Genomic DNA, 18,213 nt, shown 5'->3' on the forward strand with positions numbered 1-18,213 from the left:
TGGGTATTTGATGGTGAAATGCACAGATGCTATATGTGAGTGTAAGGAATGACTGGAGAACATGGTTAGTAACAACTAACCATAGAAGAAAGCATTGTGATAACTATCAAATATACTACTTTGATGCTGTAATGGCTTAGTGGCTCTGTTATCCCATCAATAAGGATACTGTGTCCAATGATGCACATCACAGTCCATCCTGGCCTGCCTATTCTTATTTATGTCCTCTCATAAATCCTCCACACGGGATCCACCCAGAATGCCAGGGACCATTCTTTAGTTCTGGTGACATTGTATGGATAGCAATGGAGCACGTAGGCTATCTGTCAGGTCATCCTTTGTTTTTGATAAATAGCTGGCCCATCTGTTTTTCTAATCATATGCTTTTTAGTATTTTTATTGCTTTGTGAGAAATTCTCATTTGTCTTCATGCACCTTTGGGTGATCCTTGAATTTAATTCTTCAGAAACTGTTATATTCTAGGGCTCATAGTCAGACAGTATCACCAGAAGATTATTGTTATTAAAAAGATAAATCTTTATTTCAGAGAGAAGCTTAGGTTATTAAAAGTATTATACAAATTGTCAAAGGCAATCTAGCCTGTTCCCTTCTCTCAGTTTAGTTTTGAGCCCTCACTGTCTGTCTAAGATATATGTAGGAATGAACCAGTTCTATGGGCTTTCCATACATATTGTAGTTTAGACAGCTATAGTATAGACTACAGGTTATGGTCTACACACCAGCCATTTTTCATCCTCTTAGTTTTTACTGTGTCGATAATTGGACTAAATTCTTTTGAGTGCTTATGGATCTCATTTAATAGACTGTCATGTTTCAGGACTTACTGCAACCAGTACAATATCACCTATAATAATGATCATCTGGAACACCTTTCCATCTGTAGGGAATCTCTCTTCTATTTTAACTCTGTACTAGACTTTCAACATGATGGTGCCAAGTCCTTTGGGAGCATATTTCTTGCCTACTATTAATGAGATCACTGTCTAACAAAGTTATATCATTTGTTACTTTCTCAAGGAATCATGTTTAATTTTGACTTATGCACAGGAGTTATCTTTTTGGAATGTAATAGAATATAAGATCCCTGAGGGTAAGAACCATCTCTGTTTTTTTGTCTTTGTATTTCCAACACGTAATAAAGTGCCTTGCACACAGTAGGTCCTTAAATGCTTATGAGGAGGGAGTCCTTTGGAGAACTTTTTTTAAAAAAGGGTTTCTCTCTATGGAATCAAATATTTATTTAAATAAAATGGGATCTTGTAGTCACTACACCAGGAGTGGGGAATCTGCAGCCTCAAGGCCACATGTGGCCTTCTAGGTCCTTGGGTGAAGCCTTTTGACTGAGTCCAAGTTTTACAGAACTCTTTTATTAAGAGAATTTTAGTCATCTTTTAGTCAATTGTTTGATGATAAAGGTATGGTCTTCTGCAGAATATTGTTTATAGAGGCCTTCCTTTTCCCTTTTCATGTTTTGATTAAAGTTGCCTTCAATGAATGTATAGATTTTGTAGAGATGGGAAAGTAGATATATGATCTTTTGGATAACAAAAAAACCTGAGATTTTTTTCCACATTTTGGTAAAAAAGAAAAAATAGCTAAAATGCATATAGTGATTTAAAATTTTTAAAGGATTTTTACATATATAATTTAATTCAAGGGTTTTTAATCTCAGATCCATCAAAAAACTGTAATATGTTGAAAACTGTATTTCAGTGTAATTGGTTTCCTTTATAATCCTATGTATTTTATTTGATATTTTTAAAAACATTATTCTGAGAAGGCATCATTAGACTGTCAGAGGGGTTCATGGAATAAAAAAAAAAGGATTTCATTTAATTAGAAGCAACTAGGTGTCAAGGTGACTGAAGCACTAGACCTGGCATAAGGAAGACCTGATTTTGAATCCGGCCCCAGATACTTGCTAACTATGTGACCTCTGGACAGGTCACTGAACTTGTCAACTGCAGTTTCCTCATCTATGAATTGGGGATAGTGGGTTTGTTGTGATTACCAATTGTAATAACATGTAAAACACTATATAAATGTTGGTTATTAGTATCTTTACTTTATATATCTTTATTTTTTTCCCATGGGGACACCCCTTTATTTTCCAATTTGAAAAGGTAGGAATACAAAGGATTATACATTGTGAAGTTAGAGACCTCAAGGATCATTTAGTGGAAGCTTCTCATTTTAGAGAAAAGAAAACTGACAAGAGATAGAGAAGATTACGAAATACCAAACGGATAATTTCAATTACATTAAATTGAACAGTTTTTGCACAAACAAAGCCAGTGCAACCAAGATTAGGGGGAAGCAGAAAACTGGGAAAGAATTTTTACAGCCAGTGTCTCCGATAAGGGCCTCATTTCTCAAATATATAGAGAACTAAGTCAAACTTATAAGAATGCAAGTCATTCCCCAGTTGATAAATGGTCAAAGGATATGAATAGGCAGTTTTCAGATGAAGAAATTAAAGCCATCTCTAGTCATATGACAAAATGCTCTAAATCACTGTTGATTAGAGAAATGCAAATCAAAACAACTCTGAGGTACCACATCACATCTATCAGATTGGCTAACATGACAAAACAGGAAAATGATAAATATTGGAGAAGATATGGGAAAATTGGAACACTGATGCATTGTTGGTGGAGTTGTGAACTGATTCAACCATTTTGAAGAGCAATTTGGAACTATGCTGAAAGGGCTATAAAAATGTGCATACCCTTTGAACCCAGCACTAGCACTTCTAGGACTGTATCCCAAAGAAATCATACAAATGGGAAAAGTACCCACATGTACAAAAATATATATATAGCAGCATTTTCTGTGGTGGCAAAGAATTGGAAATTGAGGGAACGTCCATTAATTGGGGAATGGCTGAATAAGTTGTGGTATATGAATGTAATAGAATACTATTGTGCTATAAGAAATAATGAGCAAGTGGGCTTCAGAAAAACCTGGAAAGACTTGTATGGACTGATGGTGAGTGAAGTGAGCAGAAACAAGAGAATATTGTACACAGTAATAGCCACGTCATGCAATGGCCAAGTTTGATAGACTTAGCTCTTCTCAGCAATGCAAGGATCTAAGACATCTCCAAAAGTCTCATGATGGAAAATGCTGTCCACATCCAGAGAAAGAACTACAGAGTCTGAATGCAGATCGAAGCATACTATTTGCGCTTTTTTCCCCTTCTATTCTGTTTTATTTCTTCTTTTATTGGTTCTAATTCTTCTTTAGAGCATGACTAATGTGAAAATATGTTTAATAGGAATGTATATGTAGCGCCTATATCAGATTGCATGCCATCTTGGGGAGAGAGGCGGGGTGAAAGGGGGAGAATATTTAAAACTCAAAAGAAAAAAAAAGAAGAAAACTGAGGCTAAGGAAAGGGAAGTAAGTCAGGGTCACAAGGTCAGTAAGGCAAAGGTAGCCAGCATTGGACCAGACCTCTCAGGGACCAGGGGAGGGGCTGATCAAGAGTTATAGGTGAGTCTTGGCCTTTGGATGGGGCCTGGCTGAATGTCTAGGAGGGTAGGAGGCTGATGATCTTTGGTTTGGGGGCTGTAAGATCATCTGACTAGAAGTGCTATAGGCCCCTGTCTGGGCCCTAAGTCAGGCAGAAGCTGACCACTGGAGCGCCAGAGCTCTCTTCAGTTTCTCTACAGAGTCCTGCCTTCAAGGGCTGTAAGCACTGCACACTGTGAACCTGGGCTGACCCAGGGGACCTCTGGGCCTGTTGACAGAAGGATGCTCCCATCTACAACTAAGAGTCCAACTTCTTGTTTTCATAGTTGTGTATTATCTGGCATAATCTATATCCTTCTGAATTGTGAAGTACCAGGTGGAGCTCCTTGGGGAAATGTGGGCCTTTTCCTACTTGAGAAGATCAAGGGGCATTTACTGGGAGATACCATTTCACCAGCTGGGTGTAGATAGGGTCAAGCTCTGTCTGCATCTTATTTTCACAGGTTATTATCAGGTCCTTTACTTCCATTTTGGCTGCCAGAAGGGTGGCAGCTCCTCTGTTGGTTGGTGGTAGTGGAGGTGGTGGTATTGGCAGAAGACCTGAGGCCCCTTCTCCAAAAGGATTGCTCCACTCAATGATGGTAGCAAAGGCCACCTGCTGGTGCAAGATCAAGGTGTGCTTATGTCGTATTACACATGAAAGCGACCTAGGATTCCATTCACACTACTACATCCCTCAAGGAGGGCAGGAGTTGTTTCTTTGGTTGTTTTTCAGTCTTTACTCCCAGCCCAATCAAGGTACTTTAAGCAATAGGTTCTTAATCAATGTTTGCTAAAGCAATGAACATGTGGAATGGGCTGCCAGTGCTCCCATAACTGGGACTTTCCAAGCTAGTGCTTGAGGATGTCTGTGAGGGATATGGGGATGCTTGTTCAGCCACTGGATGGGTTGGATGGCCTCTACTGACCTTTCCATCTCTGAAGGCTTAGAACCCTGAGAATGAATGAATGAAGGGAGGTGCTGGCAGTGATTGACAGACACACTGGAGAACTTCACAAGGTTCCTCAACAGGTGGGGAGGTGGGGGGGGAGATAGAATGAGCCCTTCACATATCTTCAGAGTCATTTCCCTTTATTCTCTCAAAACTATATCACCTATTGAATGGACCTCTTCTATGTAAACTTGGTCTAGTCTCAGCTGCTGTTGGTTTTCTTTAGTAACATTTCTACTTCCTAATACAAAACATCTGGGATTGTGATGTTTCAGTCCAAATGTGCTAACCATTGGCATTAACAGCAAAAAAGTTTGTTTAAAACAAATCTTTACAGATCATCTATCTCCATTTCTCATGTGTTATTATCCATTGAATGAGATCAAATGGAACATAGTAGGTGCTTAATAAATGCTTATTCCCTTCCCTCTCCCCATCCAGTTTCATTGCTAAATGCCCCCTGAATGACTTTCTTCGGTTAGGTCTCTTGCCAGGTTTTCTATAGATTTGTTTTTCCCTCCACTGCTTCTCGGTGATTGATGAAGCAATATTTCTACACTCATTCACCATTCTCCTTTGGAAGATATTACAGCTGAGTTTATATTCTAAATTGGTGTTGCCCTTGGCTGCCATCTCTCTCCAGTTGGCAAGTAAATCTAGTATTGACCGACTGCATAGGTTTCCAGGCTCCCTTGGTCTTCTTGTTATAGTGATTGATTTATATCAAATATATTCCTTTAGGAAACACCGATGGCCTCTTCTGGTGTCTTTCCTTTTCTCCATTTCTCTCTGTCTCTCTATCTCTATCTCTGTCTCTCTCTCTCTCTCTCTCTCTCTTTGTCTCTCTCTCTCTCTCTCTCTCTCTGTCTCTCTCTCTCTCTCTCTCTCTCTCTCTCTCTCTCTCTCTCTCTCTCTCTCTCTCTCTCTCTTTCTCTCTCTCATTACAGAGTGGCTCAAAAGGAACAGACTAGACTAAGAAACAAGTGGTTTTTAGACCATCTATAGAATTTAACATAGCTGTTGGCATTCTGAATGTGAGTCCCTAGTCCAGTGATTAGTTAATGGTCAGACTGCTAAGAATTGAATCATATTAAAACTAATAACATTATGGTTGAAAACACAAGAAGGAAGCTGTAATAGAATGGAAGGATATCTCATAGGTGCATGGGGTGGGGAGAGTTCGAAGAGTTTGTGGAATTGTTTTCTCATGTTACCTACAGGCAAAAAGAATCATTTCATGTGACATTTTGTCAACAAAAATTGCAGCACTCAGGATGTTTGTGCAAGAAGTCCACCATGAAAACAATTACAGATTACTTACCATCCTTGCAGAGGTAGAGAAAGTCTGCAAATAAATAAGATCTTTATAAAGCCATCCAAAGCAAATTTGTTCATATTTGTTATAAAAGTTCCATTTGTCTTCTTTTTTTAAAAAATGGGCATAGGCTGGGGAGGGGTGAGAAAAAAATGCTTATTAATTAAAAATAAAATAAAACAGGGAAAAAATCCTTCACAGTAAATCAACATACACTTTGCAACTTGGTGACTGAAGTCCAAAAAGAGGGAATAGGTGAGGATGGCAAGAAGTAATTGGAAAATATGTTCTAAAGATGAGAGGCCCAAAACTCATGGATGACACAGAAGATTCACATCCGTGCATTATTCATTTATTTATTTATTTGTTTGTTTATTTGATAATAAGTTGATGTTTTGAATGGCAGGCACTATATAACATCACACACACACATGTGAAATTAATTCTATTTCAGCAGATAAGAAGTGATTTGTTGCTGATGTGGGAGTCGTTCCTGAATTAGCTGTCTATACAATACTACTTGTTAGAGCAAAGATCAAAATTAGTACAAACATGCCCAGCTCTCCCCCGTTCTTGAAAAATCTTCCCTTGACCTTACCATGGCCTCAAGCTGTTGTCCTGTAGCTATCATTTCTTTCCCAGCCAAACTCTTAGAAACATCTATCTGTACTCATTGCCTTCATTTTCTCACCTTCTGCTCAGTTCTTAACCTATTTCCATCTGGCTCCTGTCTCCAGTATTCAGATTGTGACTGTTTGTTCCAAGGTTGCCAGTGATGTTAAACCCAGTGGCCTTTTATGTTGTCATCCTGTTTTAACTCTCCACAGCATTTGATTCTGTTGACTATCCCCTCCTTTTGGATACTCTAGCTTCCTGACTCTGCTTTGTCTTGGTTCTCCTCTTACCTGTCTAAGCAATCTTTCTAAGCACCTTAGCAAGATTATTAGCCATATCCTAACACATGTTCCATGTATGCGTGTCCCTGGGATTCTGTCCTAGGTTTTCTCATTTGCTCTAATCTTTGGGTTTTCATGACATAACTGTTTTCAAGTTTTCCTTCTACTATCAGACCACTCTTCAGTCTTCTTTCTGGTTCATCATCCATATTATGTCCCTTAACTCTGTGTATTCCTCAGGTTTCTGAGCTAGGCTGTCTTCTCTTCTATACTCTTTCTCTCAGTAACCTCATCACCTCCCACGAGTTTATCAGTGCGAGTAGCTGTTCACCTTGTAGGCACGTTATAGCCCCTTCATGCCTTATTGGTTGGCCTTCATGAGTTACTGTTATCACTAGGCCCAACACTCCATCCACTGTGCCACTTAGCTGCCCCTTAAATTTGGAATACTCTGTATTAAAAAATAGGAAATAAATTTAATGCAATAAAAAATTAGAAGAGAAAAGGTAACTTGGGGGGAGGGAGTGAAATCTTTTCAATGAGTTTCTCTAATAAAGGTTTCATGTAAAAGATATATTAGAGACTGATTCAAATGTTATAAGACTAAGAGCCATTCTCCAATAGATAAATAGTGAAAAGATGAATGGTTTTCAAAGAAACAAATCCAAGTTATCAATAATCATGAAAAATACTCTAAATCCCTAATAACTAGAGAAATACCAATTAAAGCAACTTTCAAGTTTGCCTCACACCTATTGGACTGGCAAAGATGACAGAAGATGACAAATCTATGGAATGGCTATGGAAAAACAGGTATACTTGGTGGAATTGTGAATTAGTCAAGCCATTCAGGAAAATTAATTTAGAGCTATGCCTAGAAAGTTACCAAATATTGCATACTCTTTGACCCAGCTATACCACTTCTAGACCTAAACCTCAAAGAAAGAGGAAAAGGATCTATAGGTACAAAAATATTTACAACAGCTTTTTCATGGCAGCCCAGAATTGGAAACTAAGAAGTTGGCTTCCTTTTGGGGAATGGATAAATAATTTGTGGTAGATCAATGTGATGGATTTTTATTGTGCCATAAGAAATGATGAAATAGACAATTTCTGAGGAATCTGGGAAGGCCTTTATGTACTGATGCAGAGAAAAATGAAAGATAGGAGAACAATTTATACGATAATAACATTATAGAGAAAAACAACTTTAACGACTTTATAACACTAATCAATTCAATATAAACCCTGAGTTCAAAAGAATCAAGATGAACTTAAAATGCAGAAAGAGATACTCATTTTCAGACATGACTACTGTAAGAATTTGTTTTGCTAGACTATTCAGCTATGCACGGAGGGCTTTATTTTTCAGAATCTTTTTAATTTGCTCAATGGAAAGTGGATGTAATGGAATAGATAAATTAAAATATGTATGAATCGAAAAATGCAAACAAAATAGTAGAGAAATCTGTACAAAAAAAAATGGCTTAAAAGGCTTTAATTACCTGTGTAGACAATGCTAGATAAATGAGGTACTACTTTATTGAATTTTTCCAATTAGTGATCTTTATACCAAAATTTATTCTACGGGATAGATATTCATCTCTGATGCTACTTTATTTATATTCACGTTGCTTTTAAAATGGATATATATGTGTGTGTATGTCATATACACGTATATATGTAACTATATATATGTGTGTGTCTATATATATATATCATTCTGTTCAGAGTATTTAAAGAAACTCTTGTCAAGAGAGCCAGCACTAACTGACCATTTCTATCCCAAGTATACTTACTGTGGGAAGGACCAAAGAGTCTGTGAACTCACTGTCTCCATCATTGCTAATGTTTGGCTTCAAATGGAGTCATACTTGCTAAGGGACACAATGAAGGACACAATCTACTTTCATACCAATCAACTAGTCCTGAGCCTTTTAAAATCAAAATACTTTAGGTTCTAGTTCAGAAGATTCATGTTTTAGCTGTCTTCTGCCTTGCTCATTCTATGTGTCAGCATTACTATTAGTATACCCCTGTTTGTAAAGACTGTTGAGGAACTCAGAGACTAACACTGACTTTATTGTTCTCATTTATACAGAGAATATCTAAGATATACATGGCATTTCCATAAATATTCTTTAGTAACAGAAGACCCATCAATTCGCAACGTGAATAGCTTTTCAACTGGTGCAGCTTGCAGCCCTTTCATGTCTGTGGTTGGCCTTCAGGAGTTACTGTCACCGTTAAAATAATTCAACACTCGGTCACCAGCCTTCTGCTTATGAGTCAATATACTGATTGGTGATGAAAATCATATTAGAGTATTAAGGAATCGGGTGTTTAGTTTCAGCTTTTTTGCCTTTGAGAATGTGATTCTGAGATGGAGAGAGAGATATTGTTCTTGGTCTTTATCCTGTCACATTCCAGGTGAAATGGTCCCTAGGTAATATTCGTGTCATATTGATTACATGTGCTTCTGGTGGTTTTTTAATTCATGTTGTGATTGTCTTCATATTAACTTAATGTTAATTGAATGACAAAGATTACTCCATCATTTTGAAATCCTGGGTTTTTTTAGCTCATTTTGCAATTAGTGGCCATATGTCATCCCTTAAGCCAACTAGTGGTCTTGAAATAGTATAAATTGTCATCTTTCTGCCTGCATCAGCCTTGTTGAGATGCCCCGTACTGAAGAACTGTGCATTGTTATTGTTGTTTGGTTGTTTCAGTCGTGTCCAATTGTTGGTGACCCCGTTTGAGGTTTTCTTGGCAAAGACACTAGAATGGTTTAGAGGAACTGAGGCAAATAGAGTTAAGTGACTTGCTCAGGGTCACACAGCTAGTAAATGTCTGAGACCGTATTTGAACTCGTGAAGATGAGTCTTCCTGCTTCCAAGCCCACTGCTCTATCCACTGTGCCACCTAGCTTTCCTTCATTAAGACTGTTGTGTGCAGAATCATCTAGCAGTATTTACTAGATCTCTGAAGAGAGGATTAATTTCTAAGAGCCTGTTCACATACTTTTCATGTGTTAACCAAGGCAACATTAGTTATTGTTGAACAAATTTTGATCTAAAATGGAACAAATATAAAAAGGTGTTTGAATGGGGCAAATCAGTGAGACTTTGCCCTCATGGGCAGATGCAGTAGCATCTAGGAATTTTAAGCTAGTGAGCAGATGTAGATTGTAAAGTTATAAAATTGCAACTGAAATGTTTCTTCTTTCTTCCACAGCTCTGGTAGTAAGATTTCTGACCAAACGGTTCATCTGGGAATATGACCCAACCCTCGGTAGGTCAAGTTTCATGTTAACTTTTTCTTCTGTTAAAGAAAAAATGGTTTACTATCTTCTCCAGTGTTCTTTGAACCTCCTCTGAAGTACTATATACTTCAGTTCCTCCTTATGGTATGATAGTATGCCTGTGTTCTCAGCAATTATGCTGTTGGAGTATAAGCTGTATCAGTTTTTATCCATGAAAAGGCTTGAAGTATGCTCAGTTAATTAGCATTTATTAAGTACTCACTATGTTCCAGGCACTGTGCTAAGCAGTGGGGGTACAAAGAAAGACAGTATCAGACTGAGTCTAATGAAGGAGACAACATGAAAACAAATCTGAACAAACAAGATATCTAAAGATAAATTGGAGATAATCAACAGAGAAAAGGCGCTGGTATTAAGGGGTAAGAGGTAGGGGTCTCTTGTAGAAGAGGGGATTTTAACTAGGACTTGAAGAAAGCGAGAAGCCAAGAAATGGCAACGAGAAGGAAAGTATTCTAGGCATGGGGGATGGCAAGTGAAATATCTGCAGTGTCTCCTGGTGACATATTATGTATGTTGACCCTGGTATAGCTAAGTTGGTGAGGCTCATTACCAGATAGGCCTCAGGACAATGACATTTTAAGACACAGCACTCTTAAAGGCCATTTAGGAAATCAGAGGTGGTGATCTTATTGGTGGCAGAAAAACTCAGCCAAACCTATGTGATAGATCCTTCAAGTACTCAACTATCCTTGTGGAAATGCTTTATTAGACAATGTAACAGAGACCTCTCAAAGGCCTTTGCTGGATCCCCGTTTCATGCTGTTTATGCCCAAAATACTCTAGACATTTGGTAGGTACAGATGAATAAATCGCATCAGTAAACAATTCCACAATTTTAATTACTCTGTATTATAGAGATGCTTTTTTATTACATAAATTAAAATTTAAATAAATAAAAAAAATTTTAAAACAAACGAACAATAATTCCACAGCTGAAGTTGGCATCCCAGGGGAAAGAAATGAGTGAGCACAGTATGGTCCACGCATCTAGCATTCTGGCTATAGTTATTACAGAATTATTCTATTTTTCTGGAGATTCTTCTTGACATTCTCTTACTCCTTTGCAATTCTTCATTGTATTAAGACCTTTTCTTTGCTCAGATCCTGCCTCAGATACTTACTAGCTGTTTGACCCCAGGCAAGTTATTTAACCTTCCTGTGCCTCAGTTTGCTCATCTGATAAAATGGGCATAATAATAATAAGCACCCACCTCCTAGGGTTGTTGTGAGGATCAAAAGATATAATATATATAAAGCAATTTGCAAACTTCCAAGTGCCACATAAATGTTGCTATTTTTAGTTATCAATATCTTGTTGGAGTATTTTCCCCGTTCTGTGTAAATTTCTTTCCTTTCTCCTCCTTTATTTGTTCTTTTAGCATTTTTATCTTTTTTGAGTCAGTGAAGGGAAACTGGGTTTATACAGTCAGTAAGCCAGTCAACAATCATTTATTAAGCCCATCTAGGAATACAAAGAAAGGCAAAAACAGTTCCTACCCTCAGGAAGCTCACATTCTAATGGATAACCACTCACTTGGCCATTTTGGTAGAATGCCTTTGACAGTGCTTTTTAAAGGAGATGTTTTTATATGATAGATTCATTGATTCTAGAAATATAATATAATATTCAAGGTAAAATTAAATGAGATCTTTTCATACCCAACAAATTATTTCTGCCTGTTCTTTAACATTTTACACTCATATATGTCATTACTCCAAGAAATATAATATCATAATATTGAAGGTAAAATTTCAGTTAAAATACATTCATATTTCTTTTAATTTTTCCCTACTTCCCCATAGCATGGTGTGGTGAGAAAGGCATTGTCTCTAGAATCAAAGGACCTTTCTGGATCCTATTACCTCTCCTATATACATATATATATATGTAGTAGTCTGCCTTTTCTCTCCTCCATTAGTATGTGAGTTCTTTGAGGGCAGGAATTATCTTTTTCCCTTTCTTATATTCTCAGCATTTAACATAGTTCTTGGCATGATGTAAATAACTAATAAATTCTTGTTGGTTGTCTGACTGATTGGATCTCAGTTTCCTTATGTGTAAAATGAGGTGATTGAATTAAATGATCTCTGAGACCCCTTGCAGTTCTAGATTCTATGGACTTTATTTTCATGAGCATATCTTTGCAGGGATTATGCTTTCCAAAAACAAATGATTTATGGAAAATAAGTGGAAATATATAAATTATATTTGTGAAAGGAATACTTTCCAGTGAAAGAAAAAGCAAATAAAAATTACGAGCTCATAACATATTTGTGTTCTTTTGAGTGTCCCTCTTTAGTCATTAGTTAACAACTATTGCTAAGTTTTAAGTAGTTGTGAATTCCTTTTTTTGTTTTTCTCCAAGAAATTTGCTACCATTGGGAATGTATAAACCAATTTTTGACATATTTTTCTTACCCCCAAATATAAATATAAAAGAAATTGTATTGTAAAATGGTTTTTAAATGCGGCTGCTAAGCAACCAAAGCTTTGATCAGAAACTTTACAAGCTCAAGAGTGTCAAATCTGTGACTCACTCTTAGGCCAGGATTTCATTAACTCTTTTGCACTGGGAATTGTATTTCCTTGGCTGATAGTATTACAGTCAGTCTCCAAGCTAGGAAATTCCCAATCCATCCACCCAGTCCACAGTTGAAGTGCAGCCAGAGTTTCAGCTGTACTTGTATTTTAGAAGACAGCATAAAGGGAGCTATTTACCTCTATCAAATCCTTGGTTTCCTAGGTTATTGGTCTCAATACCAGCATTCAAGGACTATCCATTTTGTGCTGGGAACATAGACTCTATAGAATGTTAGATCAAGGCAGCAACGTAGAGGTCAGCTAGCCCAACCCCTTCAGTTTACAAACAAAGAATAAATGTCTAGAAAAAGTGAAGAAGTGATATGAGCCTGATGAAGCAGCTGATTGATCAGAATGCCCCAAGTTCGGCGTCTTTTCCATAACCACAGTGGAATTTTCTCATTTGCCAATTTGTCTGTTTCTGAGGGACTGAAGAAAATGAACGTTTTGTTGTAAATTGAGAAAGGCCCTAGGCCTAATTTTGATCATATCCTTAACACTTCAATCCTGGTGAATCTGTGGTCTCCTTGGTGGTTTACTTTTACAGTAAAGGTGACTTCTGTGTGCTTCTCAACCATAGCCTTTCCTGAGTCACCATAGGGGATGTACCCAATATGTTTCAGGCTTTACCAGAGTCTTTCCCTTTTCCGTGGATGCCAAGTCAACTTTTAGGCAGTCTGTCTATCTCTAATCCCTCACTCTTGCCCCTCATGATTAGGATTCTGACTTTGTAACATATTCTTGATGACTTGAAGCAGCTAGAGGGTCCTAGAGTGCTAAATGTGGAGCTGGAGTCAAGAAGACCTGAGTATAAATCATCAGTCAGCTACTTCCTTGGATGTAGGACCGTGAGCACGTAAACATCTCCCAGCCTCAGTGTTCTTGACTGTAATGGGAATAATAACAAAATGCCTACTTCACTGGGCTGTTGTGAGGATTGGATGAGATAATGCACTTTTAAAAGTTCTTTATGCACCTTAAAGTGTCATATAAATGCTAGTTGTTGTTATTATTTTTATCATTATCATTTCAGTTACCTTTTATTCCACTTCTTCCATAAATATCATTCTTGGTCACTTTAGTCACTTTGGGTCACCTGCAGTTTAGCTCTTCTGAAAACATGGTTTGGTGAGCTTTAGCATCATGTAGGAACTTAAGATCATTGAAAGTATTTTGTCGTTTCAAAAGCAATACATCCTGTCCCCTCCTAGTTAGTTCTAGGCCTAGGTCATCCATCTGAGGTGCCTTTATATGCTATATATGTACTTACAGATAAACTCAGTGGTGAGTTTATATGCTGCATGTGTACTTATAGATGAACTCCCCATACAACTGTCATCATCTGTATAATATCATCATCAAAATCAAATATCATCATCTGTATAATAATAATAACTAAGATATAGCACCTTAAGGTTTGCAAATTGCTTTACAAATATTAACTCATTTGATCTTCACAATAATCCTAGGAGGTAGGTGCTATCAGTTATTATTATTATCATCCCCATTTTACAGGTGAAGAAACTGAGGTAGATAGAAGTTAAGTAACTTTCCCAGGGTCACACAACTAATGAGTTCATGAGGCTAGATTTCTTATCTAGTTGGTTTTCTTTGTAGTATAATAACTTTTGAGTTACCATAGGTCTTATTGACAGAATCTTATTCTGAGGGCTTAGTGCAGTTACTACAATATGCTCTGCAAATAGATGCATTTGAAGCAATTGATTCTTTTGATTCCAGAAAATATTTATGCCTACAAGGTCCTTAGATAACTCTGCACATCTGAAATGTTCCTTGTCTTTCACTAGCTGCAGTCATAAAGCATGCCCTGACAGAGGGACATAGATGACAAGTATGATAAGTTTCAGTGCAGGGGAGTAATGCAAAAACATTTTCTACTTGCTCCCCACCTTTGAGAAAGCTGGCAACAGTTTTATAACTTTTACCACCAGTCATTGGGAGAGCTATCATTTTCAGCAAGAAATAGTTTAGGAATAATATTATTTCCAATGTCAAGAATAAGGAGAGTTTGGATCTTCTATTCTGGACCAAATAATAATTACTTTTCTTCTAATCATCCATTCGGGCATAATCTACATCAGCAGACATCCTTTGTTTTAATAGAAAGGAAACAAAGTGGAGAGTTGACTTCAACCCGTTCTATAGCATCAAGTTTTCCAGTAGTTTATCTTACCAGTAAAGGTAGGAGTGTTTTTGTTGTTTTGTTTTTGTTTTGTTTGTTTTGACCCGGCATGCACAAGTACAGCTCTCTTTATTGGTAAGTGATTAGGCATTAGGGTGTTCTGCTGACACCAGATGTGAACAAAGCAATTAGAAGCAGATATTAAAAATGCCAATGAGGAAAGCCTAGGAATATAAGGACAAACGTCTTGCAGAAGAAGAGGGGATGGGTGGGTTGCAATTTGCTTTGTTGACAGGAACAATCCCATTACCTGACAGTTCTGTAGAAGAATTGAGATTTCTGAGAAATATAGGGAGACTGGCATGAATTGATGCAAAATGAAGAAAGGAATGCTAAAGAATAATAAACACAATGAAATCAATAACGTAAATAAAAGAAATGTAAAAAGAGGCAACAAAACTTCAAATAACTCGTCCTTCCTTTCCGTTAACAATCAAGTCCAAAAGTAGAGAGAAACTGTGCCGCCTCACTCAGAATTATTAGGGAGTTTTGCTAAACCATATTCAGGAAATATACATTACATGTAAGGAGGAGTCTTTCTTTGTTGGGTAGTAGCTGTTGTGTCAAAGAAAAATATAGCAATAAAAAGACATTTCTTAAAGCAAAGAAAACCCCTAATATATATGCACAAAGCCCTTGTAGGCACAACTCCTAATGAGTTTGCCTGAGAAAAAGCAGAGTCCTTAATGAGAAAAGAAATCAGTTCAAATAAAATATCCACACTTGTTTAAAGCTAGTATTCAAAGCAGATAAAATTACTCTTAACCACCCACTGTCACCGTTGCAGCAGGCATTTCCTCATTTCCCACATTTAGTCTTTTTTTTTCTGTTAGCAAACAGCCAAATGATCATCACATAACTTCATATCATTTTTATTATGTTTCATTTCTCCTTCCTGAGGAATTCTGTGCTGGAAATTCATATCTAATTTATTGTGGAAGGCACAGTGAAAATCACCCTTATTTTTTTAGGTGACCAAGAAGCAGGTGAAATATGGCCCCAAACCCTAGCTTCTGTCAAGGCTTCAATAATAATGCTAATCATTTAAAAGAGGGAGTCAGCAAAGATACAAGGATAAGAGACCACAAGAAACATCAAAGGAAGAAGGGAAGGGGATGAATATGTGCCTGTAGCATGTGTGACATTTCCTGTCGCTCTCCAGGGTCAAACTGGAGCATTGATGATAAAAATGATTAAGGCAGAATATTTCTTCGAGCACTCTGGCTGTAAATGGCACATTAGAAAGTTAAACAACAAAAAAAGAACAGATGTGCCCTTTTTTATGGAGTGGTTAAGAAGCAATCTAACAACAAACAGGTACTGGGTGTCCACTATGTGCCAAGCACAGAGACAAAATGAAATAGCCCTTGCCCCAGAGAGAGTTCTAAGGGGTAAATGGTTAGGAAGTCACAGACTTGGTTTAGGAGGAGTAAGGTGCAGGCTGATATCAGGTGATAGGAAATTAGTCTCATCTGAGGCATTTCCAAGGTTTTGATCGAGGTGGAGCCTTTGTGGGTGATGTTAAGATCAGTGGTATGACCATCCCTGTGTGTGGCTGATAGCAACTGGAGAAATAGGGGTTGTGGAATTTAAGAAAACTGATGAACTAAGAGAGTAGGCTGTTTGAGGGAACATTGACATTTATATATTAATGTTATGTATATGTTGATATATTAATAATTAATGATAACATATTAATAAGAATGCTATATATGTTAATATATATTTAAGTCCTCTGGTATAAGGGCAGGAGTTAGGGAAGAGAGGAAGCCTATAAACCTGGTACTGAACTCCTTGAGAAGAGATGGCGAATGACAGCAACCACCATGATCCAGATTGGGTAAGACTTCAGAGGAAGAGAGGTTTCTGAGTGATTACAGTAGCAGAAGGCATCCAATAGCAAAAGGAGAGAACAAAGAGTATTATAAACTCCCCTCTAGGCCCAAAGTGATGCAGGTTAAAGAGGTACAGCTGGTGCTAGAGAAAATGACCTGTGGTGCCATGTCACTGGGGAAGAACGAGGTCTCTGTGAGTAGCAGAGGAAGGGGTCCAAAATAAAGAGACGTGTGTTAGATTGGGAGAGTAATGGGTTGTATGAATTTGGTAAGTTTTAGGAGTATTAGTAGTAGAAGTTTGTAGTAGTGGTAGAGAAGGAGGAGGAGGAGGAGGAGGAGGTGTAGGTGTAGGTGTAGGCATAAGTTTAGTAATAGAACTAGAGTAGAAGATGGCAAATGCTTTGAATGCTCACAGTATCTTGGGCCTTGCCCTGGAGTCTAGGCTACCGGATGGGGATTAGGGCTTTGCTCTTAAGTGGGATGGTCTTTGTGTGGGCAGGAGGGGTCAGGGCACTGCCAAAAGGTGAGGTCGTCTTTTTGCAGGCAAACAGGCTCAGATTTCGGCCCCAGAAGGTTAGGGGGAGGTGTTCTGTGTGCAAAAACAAAAGCAAAACAATACCTGACTTCAAGGAGCTTACATTTTACATACTAAAAGGGGAGAGAATGTGTGTGTGTGTGTATGTATACATATATGCTTACATATATGTGATTTGTATATACATGCATACACACATACACAACATACAAGAGCTGCAAAAGGTGGTGCTTGAGTTTTGTCTTGAAGGAAAGCAGAGAAGGGGGAGTGTTTTCCAGACATGGCAGTCAACTAGTACAAAGGCATGAAGAATAGAAATGGAGCAGCTAGATTACTCAGTGGAGAAAGGACAGCCTAAAGTCAGGAGGACCTGGGTTCAAATGCAGCCCTAGATACTTACTAGCTCTGTGACATTGGGCAAGTCACTTAACCTCAGTTTGCCTCAGTTTTCTCAAATGTAGAATGGGGGCAGTAATACCATCTGGGGTTATTTCAGGGTTCCTTCAAGGATCAAATGAGATAATATGTCAGGCACAGTGCCTGACACATAATAGGTACTATAGAAATGTTAGCTGTTAACTATATTTGTATTATTATAGAGGTATATATGTATTATTATTATTTTATAAGAACAGCAGTGAGTAGGGGGCAGCTAAATGGCGCAGTGGATAGAGCACCGGCCCTGAATTCAGGAGGACCTGAGTTCAAATCCGGCCTCAGACCAAACACTTGACACTTACTAGCTGTGTGACCCTGGACAAGTCACTTAACCCCAATTGCCTAAAAAAACAAAAAACAAAACAAAAACAAAACAAAACAAAAAAAAAGAACAACAGTGAGTAAGCCTGTAAGTCTAAGGTTGCAAAGTAAATTGAGGCCTAGTTGTAAAGAGCTTTAAATACCAAGTGAGAGAATTTCTATTTGATACTCTTGAGATAGTCAGAACCACCGAGTTTGTTGACTAGGATAATGGCATGGTTAGACCTGAACTTTAGGCAGATGCCTTTGGCAGCAGTATGGAGGGAGGCTTGAGGCA

At 37.8% G+C, this 18,213-nt stretch overlaps 1 protein-coding gene across 1 annotated transcript in view; it reads left to right on the forward strand.

The window, feature by feature from the left end:
- The window catches only part of RERG (RAS like estrogen regulated growth inhibitor), a 102,174-nt gene that overhangs the window by 80,463 nt on the left and 3,498 nt on the right, over positions 1-18,213 (forward strand). The window contains 1 exon segment of the mRNA XM_020994293.2: positions 9,936-9,992. Within this exon segment, the coding sequence (XP_020849952.1) occupies positions 9,936-9,992 (57 nt within the window).

This window comes from Phascolarctos cinereus, unplaced genomic scaffold (genome assembly GCF_003287225.1).
Source record: "Phascolarctos cinereus isolate Bilbo 61053 unplaced genomic scaffold, phaCin_HiC Scaffold_1;HRSCAF=81, whole genome shotgun sequence".
NCBI lineage: Eukaryota > Metazoa > Chordata > Mammalia > Diprotodontia > Phascolarctidae > Phascolarctos > Phascolarctos cinereus.